General features: G+C 56.4%; 1 protein-coding gene across 1 annotated transcript in view; it reads right to left on the bottom strand.

Annotated features, from left to right (window-relative positions):
* Positions 1-125: 125 nt before the first annotated feature.
* The window catches only part of Tpcn1 (two pore segment channel 1), a 57,002-nt gene continuing 47,921 nt past the window's right edge, over positions 126-9,206 (bottom strand). Inside the window, exons 19-28 of the mRNA XM_050158894.1 lie at positions 8,751-8,858; positions 7,897-7,968; positions 7,335-7,424; positions 6,437-6,552; positions 5,834-5,880; positions 5,062-5,130; positions 4,880-4,964; positions 3,554-3,693; positions 3,293-3,373; positions 126-2,054 (exon numbers count right to left, since the gene is read on the bottom strand). Of these exons, the coding sequence (XP_050014851.1) occupies positions 1,932-2,054; positions 3,293-3,373; positions 3,554-3,693; positions 4,880-4,964; positions 5,062-5,130; positions 5,834-5,880; positions 6,437-6,552; positions 7,335-7,424; positions 7,897-7,968; positions 8,751-8,858 (931 nt within the window). The 3' untranslated portion in view covers positions 126-1,931. The remainder of the gene's footprint in view (positions 2,055-3,292; positions 3,374-3,553; positions 3,694-4,879; positions 4,965-5,061; positions 5,131-5,833; positions 5,881-6,436; positions 6,553-7,334; positions 7,425-7,896; positions 7,969-8,750; positions 8,859-9,206) is intronic.

Genomic DNA, 9,206 nt, shown 5'->3' with positions numbered 1-9,206 from the left:
TGTATCAGAAGAGGCCCACAGGTCTCTTCTGTCCTTTGCTTGGGCAGATGACTGGAAGGCTGGGTGGGGCTGGGTGGGGTCAGTAGAGCCCCAACCCCCAGCTGGAAGTTAAAGGCAGAAGCATCTACAAAGCAGAGGCTTGTTTATTGACACACCAGAAATCTGGGCACAGTGGGCTTCCAGGTAGCAAATCATTGTATAAAACCTTCTGACGTGGCTCCTGATCCGTACAAAATGATTGTCTGCATGGTGTGGAGTAAGGCTGGGGTGGGGGAGGGGAAGAACATGGTTCCATAGCTACCCCTGCTACGCTGTGACTGAGCCCCAGTCCCTACTCAGCTGAACTGAGGGAAGGGCATCTGGGCTAGACAGGGTCCCAGGGCATCTCAGCTCACAGCCTGGATCACAGCCATCTGGCCCCTGCTTAGCAAGTTTGAGAGTCAGCTTGGTGTGCCCAAGGTGACCCTATGGGGATAGGTGTCCCCAGTCTACATGACTGGGTGGGGTTTGGTGCCTGGCTGGTATGTGCTAAACCCAAGGGGTTCTGGTACCTCATATTAGGCCCCAGACTGGTCCCCACACCTGGGCCCTTCTCCCCTACGCTAAGGGGTGCTTAACAATTCCTGGGGTAGAGGAAGGCCTAGGACCAGGATGCTCAGAGGCCCTAGGCCCTCTGTAGAGGCCTCCCCTCTTTTTGCTTCCAAAATGCCCATACACAAAAACTAAGGCACCCAGCTATGCAAATGAAGCTACTTCTCTGGAGAGAGGGCTCGGGAGTCCAGGCTGGGCTCCAGTGGAGGCAAAGAGCCTTTCAGAGTTAAGGGGATGCTACCAGTCTCTTGACTGCTTGTGGGAAGCAGTGGTTTTCCCAGGGGGGCTGTGCTTTATTCAGAGTGAAAACACCCGCTTTCCAGCTTGGCCCCAGGATCAGCTAGCTGAGTGGGGTGCTGGGCCTAGCTCTGTCTCCTGCAGCTGCGAGAACATGAAAGGACCTATGCCTGCCCATTCTGAGTCCCAAGAAGCAACAGGCATGGAAGGCCAGGTTAGCTGGAGGTGCCAGGAGGTAGGAGACACTTTCCCAGCTCTCCCCAAGCCTGCCTGCCTGCTCTGTACCTTACCCCTTGATGGACACAACAGTGGGATGAAGTGACCACAGGAGGTGGAGGTGGCTGAATGCTTACCTGACCCTCCTCCCCAACCCACCTAGTTTATGAGAGCCTTGGGGAGGCCAGTCCTCCTTGTGCCTCAGAGTCCATGGTGCGGTGGCGCCAGGCTGCAGTGATGGGCAGTGAGGGATCCTGGGCTGTGGCTCCCTCCCCAGCCTTCAGCACCGGCTCAAATGAACTCTGCTGAAGAAGTGACTCCCAGAAGGGACACGGTTTACCCTCGGTCAAATTCCTGGGGCCTCCTGCTGGGCCTGGCTTCCCATTGCATCCCAGGCACCCGTCCCACAGACACTGCTCCCACAGACACTTCCATCACCCACAGACACTGCTGTCCTGCAGGCAGTGGGGTTTCTTCCTAGTGGTTTTGTCCCGAATACCAGACACGGACACCTGTGACGGGTGTGGGGACTACTGGGGACACTGCAGGGATGGGGCCCGAGGCAGCAGCAGGAAGGGCCCACCTGGTGTCCCCAGGAAGCTGGCATTGCTGAGATGGCACAGCCTGTTTAAGGAGCTTCTGGAGAAGAGGGCTTCCAGAGATTTCCATGGTAGGAAGAGCTCAGTCAGGCCTGGTCCTCTAGCCCAAGCCGACTTCTGAAGCTCAGAAAGACAGAGCAAGGCGGTTCAAACCAGTCCCGGCTAGTCTTTTTCTGTCTGTTAAGTATGTGCATATATGAGTGTGTCTGCATACACACGGGTTCCATACGTGGTAGTACATAATACTGTGGGGTTATTGCATAGAAGAGCTGGCTCCACGGGGCCCGGCTAGGTGACAGTCTGGGAACGCTGGCGACTGCCAGGAGGCTGCTGGGTGGTGGGGCCAGGCACGCTGCCCCTAAGCTGCTGCTGCTGCATCTCCTGCTCCCGGGCATGCTCCTCGTACCACTCCTAGGACAGAGGCGAGTGCTGCTGAGAGGTGGCTCACCTTCCAACCCACTCCCCACAGCTGACGTGGGGGACAGCCAAGAGCCTGTGCTGGGTGAGGTCAGCGGAGGCAGCCAGGATCCCACCCACCAAGATAAGCACCCATCACCACCCAGGGGATAGGGACAACGGCCCACAGGGGCTCTGCAGGAGCTCAGGCCTCTCCAGGCTCAGAGGCTGTCACCTCCATTCAGACACTGCTTCTGCTGCCCTCTGAGGGGTCACAGGGGCCTTTAAGTTCACAGTTGCTTACCTCCCAGGGTGACCCAGAAAGCCAGCCACTCCCAGGGCCTGGGGTACTCGGATAGGGCCAGTGTTAAACAGTTCCCTCATAGTTTAAAAAACCAGACCCCAAGCCATAGTCTCCAGAGTGAGCCCATGGCTGCGCTCCCTCGTTAGCAGAGGGGAGACTGAAGCCTGGCGTGGGCTGGCAGGCTGGGGGAGGATGGGAGTTGCCTGGCCTCTCCTGGGCAGCTGCCCCGCTGCTCTGTGGGGCTTACTGTTCTGTCATTTTGGGTGGGGTCTGTGGCGCCAGGGCTCGGTGGCCTCCAACCACAACTTCTTGTGTTAATGAAGCTGTTGCATAGGAAATCCAGAAACCCCAGAGGAAGTTGAGCTGAGCAGGGCTCAGGCCGCGGGTTCTGCTGGGAGGGCAATGCTGCCAAGCACGCTGTGTTTTACGCAGTGTTTACACTACAACAGCTGCCGGCATGGTGAGACAGGGAGATGGTGGGAGGAAGGAAGTCCCCCAGTCAAAATGCCCACAGCCCTGAGCCCAGCAAAGCTTATTTCCATCGAAGGAAGAGGGAAGCAACCACCAACCACCCTGCGTGGGCAGCAGGTCCTTCAGGGCCTGCCCGGTCTCTTCCCTTACACATCTCTAGAAAGAACCACAGGGTCACTGGATGCCCTTAAGGGACTGTATGGGAAAGTGGCCACCCAGGAACACATCAAAATGTCAAGCCTGTGAAGTCTCAGTCCTGAGTCCCTGGGAAGACATGGAACCTTCCGGGGCCTTCCACCAGAAGGGCTCCCCAGGGCATTTGCCCCTACCTGGATCTCCTCCTGCCCCCCCCCAGGGCATTCGCCCCTACCTGGATCTCCCCAGGGCATTCGCCCCTACCTGGATCTCCCCAGGGCATTCGCCCCTGCCTGGATCTCCTCCTGCCCCCCCCCGGGGGGGGGCATTCATTTGCCCCTACCTGGATCTCCTCCTGGTACATCTTCAAGCTCAGGTCACTTTTGGTTCTTGATCTCCGTCCCAGAAACACCAAGGAATTTTGCTAGGGAGGAATGGAGGCTGTGAGGATTGTGTGGCTGCAGATGGCACGGACTCACCTGGGCTTGGGCCCTAGGGCTGTACCACCGAGGCTGCTCCTACCCCATGGATATTTGCAAGGATGCCACCAGCTTGAGATGGCAGGCCCCTCCCCTTGGCAACTGTGGAGCCTATGGCCCCTTACCTGGTATTTCTCCATCTGAGAGAGGGTGTCAAGCAGCCGGGTGATGTCAGAGGAGGCACCTCGCACCTCACGATAAAGCTCCAGGATGGCCAGCAGCTCCTCCTTGGATATTTCCTTCTCGATGACGATGCCATTGTCCACTGAGGGTGGGGAGAGCTGGGTCCCATAACCACTTTCTCCCACTGTGGAGTCTGGCACTTCCCTCAAGCAGCACCCATTCCTGTCCCAGCCACTCGTGGTCCCTCCTTCCCCTCCCCTCACTAATGTCAGGAAATCATGTTCAGCCAACAGCTTACAGGGGACACAGGGCATCAGGGGAAGCAGGGTATGGTAATCTCGGGGTTTAGGCGTGGAGAGTAGGTGGGTGGACTATCTCAAGGCCAGCCTTGGCTACCTCGGGCTATTGGAGCACCTATCTCACAGAAGGCTTCACGAGTCTCCAAGAAAACAAAAAAATATCAGGTGGCATTCAGGATGCACAGACAGGGAGACTGCAAGTTCAAGGCCAGCCTCAGTTATATCCAAGACTGTCTCTAAACACACACATTAGCGAACATATATAACATCACCCAGCTCTACACCACGTCGATTTAACAACAAGTAGGGGTGGGTGGGCAGTTCTGGTGGTGTTTGGTTTGGTTTTCTTTCTTTAGTTTGGGGCTGGAATTCAGGACTTTGCACATGTATGTGTATAGAAACAACTCTACCGCTGAGCTAAGAATGAAGACTGAGCTTAGCCAGGCCGCTTGGCTGCGAAAGGGACACTGTTTACCTCTGCAAGGGGCATTCACACATGGGAATCGGGAGCTGTGGTGGTCTGAGTGTGCTGTGGTGAACCGTGGCACTGGCTGGCAGAAGGCTCAGTGGTACATGCCAGTCAGAGTTGTCCAGGGTTGGGAAGGACACCAAGGGTGTTCCTCCCACAGCCTTCTCCACTCAGAATGAAACGATGGCAGCTACTTGTTTTTCATTTAGAAGTTGTAAGCATTTTTCTGCTGTTAGATTTTTTAAAAAATTTCTGTACTTTTTAAGGTATGAGTGCTCTGTCTGCATGTATGCCGGCAGGCCAGAAGAGAGCATCAGATCCCATCATAGCTGGTTATGAGCTGCCATGTGGGTGCTGGGAATTGAACTTAGGACCTCTGGAAGAACAGCCAGTGCTCTTAGCGGCTGAGCCATCTGTCCAGCCCTTCGGCTACTAGATTTTTAACATCAGCTACAAATGAGACCTAGACAGACTAGCCAAAGCCGGACAGCTGATACACTGAGACAAGCAGGCCGGGGGACAACAGGGTGCAGCAGATGGGCAATGACACCCACACAGACCTTCCGAGTCCTGACTCTTGCGGCTGTAGTTCATGCGGAAGACGAAGGCCTCCAAGATAAAGGCCACGATAATGGTCATCACCACCTGGCCAAGGAAAGACAATGTCACGGCCCCGTTAGATGAGGCCCTACCTCTCCAACACTGCAGCCCAGGGGACCAAGAACGGCTGTGGTGGACCTACCATGGTCACGATATAGAAGGTCATGAAGTACAGGCGACTCCAGTGGGAGGTCTGTGAGGTGACACCTTCCTGGAGAGAGTAGAGAGTGAGCCCACAGGTGGCACTAGCCACCATCTCCTCCTGCTCCCTGGATCTGAGTACTCCTTTCTGTAGCATCAGCCCCCAGCCTACTCCAGCACGGCTGACTGGAGCCCAGGTCAGCACAGGCAAGTCTTTGACTGGAGAGAATTTAAAGAATGGGGGAGGGTCTCCCCACTGCTCCTACCCTCCCACCCTCACCGTATTTTTTCTTTATTTTAGAAACAGAATCTGTAGCCGGGCGGTGGTGGCGCACGCCTTTAATCCCAGCACTCGGGAGGCAGAGGCAGGTGGATCTCTGTGAGTTCGAGGCCAGCCTGGTCTACAAGAGCTAGTGCCAGGACAGGCTCCAAAGCTACAGAGAAACCCTGTCTCGAAAAACTAAAAAAAAAAAAAAAAAAGAAAGAAACAGAATCTGTGAACTAAAGTGATCCTCCTGCCTCATCCTCCCAAGCAGCTGGCACACCACCACAGGGCCTGGCATGTCGCACTGTTGACCCATGGTCAGATGCCCAGAGGCTGTCACGGTGCATGGAGGAAGGGAGACAGCCGGTAGCACAGAGCCAGGGGTGGTGCGCATACTGGGGCTTTCCACTAAAGCATGATAAAAAAAAAACCCATACCCTGTGGGGACTGTAAGAGAAATGCACCCCAGCCCCGAGAGAGGACAAAGGTGGGGGGGGCCAGAGCTTACCATGATGATATACCAATTGTTGACAACTGTGAGCTCAAACAAGGTCACTGCAAGGGAAGGGGGCACGCCTTAGGCCAATGTCAAAGGCCCTCTCTGCGCCTGAGTAACTGCTTACCGGGGCACCTGCCACCCAACCCACCCTCCGAAAAGTGTGCCCTTTGCCTGAAGAGCCCATTGGGCCAGGTCTGGCTGAGGCTGGTAGTGAGGAGCGGAGCGAGCAGCAGACTTAACTGGGTGTGTGATGGGAGCAAGGGGGGGCTCTCCCTTCTCTTGAAAGGCCACGCCAGCGTTGTGTCCCTCCTATGCTTTTTCAAGGAACCAGAGAGTAGCGAGGAGCCCTGGGGCCTCGGTCAGGGGCTGCCTGACTACTGTGCTGGGTTCCCTCTGATGGCACTGAAGGCAGGTGTGCCATGCTGGCATTGCAGCCGGGCTAGGACCTCTCCCTTCTCCGTCATGGTGAGGTCTGGTGCCTGAGCAAGCCTGGATCTGCCCGTGCTCCAACTGCACGACACTGCTGTGAGTTCGGGGACCCCAGGAAGGACGCTCAGTGGCTACAAAGAGCGGAGAGACCAAGGCCGGGAGGACCCTCCGGGACTCACTCACCAAAGCTGTTGAGGATGTTGTCAAAATTATTGAGATAGTAGTAGCCATCCTCTATCTTGGTCTTATTGTCCACCGTGTGGTTGATAAATCGGTAGGCATCAGCCACTGTGCTGGAGCTGACGAAGGGCACAAGAGTAGATAGGAGGGTCACAAGATGACTGACCACCCTCTCTGGGACAAGCATGCAAAACAAGGCCTGACTAGGGGTCTCCTTGTGCCACCCATATCCTACCCTAAGCTTAATCACTGGTGTGCTTGCACCCTGCAAAGGTCAAGTTGGAGGTAGTAAGAAATGGGGGCCTTCTCTGTCCTCCCAGGCTTCTCTGGAGCATTGCCCATGTACACCAGCTTTGGCCCAGTTGCCCCACCTGGAGGGGACCCTGTTTGCCACACTCCAGGTTTCTACTCTTCTGTTAAAATCCATGCTGCCATTTGAAAAGGTTAGGTGCCCATGTACCAGGGAGCTGGCTAACAAGGCTATGTCCTGAGTCCCCAGCTGAGAGGTACACAGACCCTAAGGGAGGTCTGGGATGTGTACTTGAGCACTATGGGGACCGTCTTTATGGGGTCTTGGTACCAGGGTCACCGGTGACCTATCAGTACTCAAGGTCATATCAATAGTGGACCTTGCTCGTATCCTTTTAGAGAGGAGGGGATGGGTTAGGGCCACAGAGGTGTCATGTAGCTCTTCGTCCCTCATCCCTGTGATCTTCTTGCCAAGCTCATTTGTCTAAACTCTTGCCAGGTCCCAGCCTCTCCTGGACAGCGTATGAGGGGTGAGGAGGGGTGTGTCGATCGAGGCCTGAGCTCTGCTAGGGATGGGCGACACTGGCTCCCAAACTGTCCCTCAGCTCTGTGTGCCCAGCCTAGGAGTAGGTCGCCCGCGCCGTGCACATACTTGCAGCAGTTGCGGTACAGTCGCCCGCTGAAGAACTCCATGCCCACAATGGCGAAGGAATAGTAGAAGGTGAGCAGTGTGAGGCCGAGGCTGGGGAGGCAGAGGGACAGGGCCGTCAGGGTGGGTGAGGGGGGCGGTAGCTGCAGCGCATCCTGGTCCCCCGGCACTGACTGCGGGAGGCATGCCCCTAGCCCTGGCCAAGTGACCACCGAAAAGTGTCTGCAGGGGAGGGGCCGCGTGGCTCATGGTGGGGGACACTAGGGACAGATGCCCCTTAACCAGAGATGCACCCCTTACCTGTGAAAGTAGGCTCACAGGTGACCCCTTACCTGTGAACGTAGACACAGGTGGTTAAGTTGACAGCTCCCTGCCCTTCCCACTAGACAGCTCAGCCAGGTCAGCACTGCCGAGGGGACCTCTATGGTCCAGATTCTGTCTCTTTGAAGAGCCCCCAGACTCCCTGAATCCAGCCTTCCTGGGATTCCTCCTTGTTCCTGCTTCCCCTGAACCCCTCCACGAGCCTCATACCGCCTGGACCTGTAGGCTGAGAGGCGGGCAGTACCTGGCCATGCGTGGCAGCAGCTCAAACATGGTGTCCAGCACATTGCGATAGCGTTTCTTCAGTTTAAATAACCTGAGTGACGAGAGCACCGTGTTGCTGGAACCACAGAGGCAGGGGCATGGCCACGGCCCACTTCGTCAGATGGACCAGAACCTTACAAGCCCTCCTCTCCCCACGTGAAGATGAGGCTGAGAAACCTTGCGAAGCTGAGCTCAAGACTCAAAATGTGGCACCATAAGGGCAGACCTGGGACACTGGGGCAGGCCAAGACCCGCGGAGGAGTTACAGACCGTGCCAGCCTCATATTGTATTATGTGGTTTAAAAAAAGCAGCAACTCCCCCCCACTGGAGTGGACAGATAAAGCCAGCAGCTCAGACAGGACAACAAGATCAGGAAAGGGGATGTCACACTCGGAGACCCTCGGGAAGAAAGGCGAATGTGCAAAAAAGGGACGAGCCACAGTGGACTTGCTCTTGCATGGCAGGGAGTGGGGACATGGTAGAACCCCTTGGCAGTAAAGCAGCCCTGACTCCTGAGGCCCTGAGAGCCAAACCCCAAGGAAGACAAGATAGGCAAGTGGGATGCCAGGGGCACCCACGAACAGAGGTTGAGACAGGCGAGAGCAGAAGCCTGGGACATCGCTCTAGTCCTCAAAGGTGAGACACCCTAACTGAAGACTGGGCAAGTGGGCAGTGTAGCTCTTCCTGGGCCATAGGCCGGACTGTTCTGCTAATCAAGAGCACTGTGTGCCCCTATCCTGCAGGGCCCATGCGAGCCAGTGAACCTCGGCTGAGCCAAGGGTTCCCACCGCCCACCACCCACCGCCCATTCCCTAGCCCTCCCTGCAGGGCACCTGAGCAGCTGAAGGGGACGTAGGACCACGATGAAATAGAAGGGCTCCATGTTGAGAGTCAGTGCGAGCAGTCCCAGGAAGGCAAATGTGGTGACCGAGAAATCGAACCTGGAGCCAGGGGAGAAGCCAGTTTGTTAGTGACATCCCGGACCCCTTCCACCACTTCCTCTGGCAGCCCTGCTCTTAGCCAGCTTCAGAGTCCTGACCAGTCACAGGGTACAGTCCACAGGACAATGAACATCGCCCAGCTGGCCATCCCCCAGCCACAGCTCAGGGCTACGCTTCAGCTTTGGCATTCTGACCCCAGGGCGCACGTGCCTGAAAACAGCCTCTGTAGATGGTGTTGCTCTAGGCACAGGGCGGAAGCCTTGGCCTCAGTAGCCTCTGGAGGGCTGGTAACACTGGGACCTGGCCACACTAAGGAACTGAAGGCAGGACTCAAGACGCACCAGCTCT

This window comes from Alexandromys fortis, unplaced genomic scaffold, assembly GCF_014885135.2.
Source record: "Alexandromys fortis isolate MF-2015 unplaced genomic scaffold, M_Fortis_MF-2015_v1.1 scaffold_90, whole genome shotgun sequence".
Taxonomy (NCBI): Eukaryota; Metazoa; Chordata; class Mammalia; order Rodentia; family Cricetidae; genus Alexandromys; species Alexandromys fortis.
The sequence above is the reverse complement of the archived record's forward strand: the minus strand, read 5'-3'. Positions and strand labels throughout refer to the sequence as shown.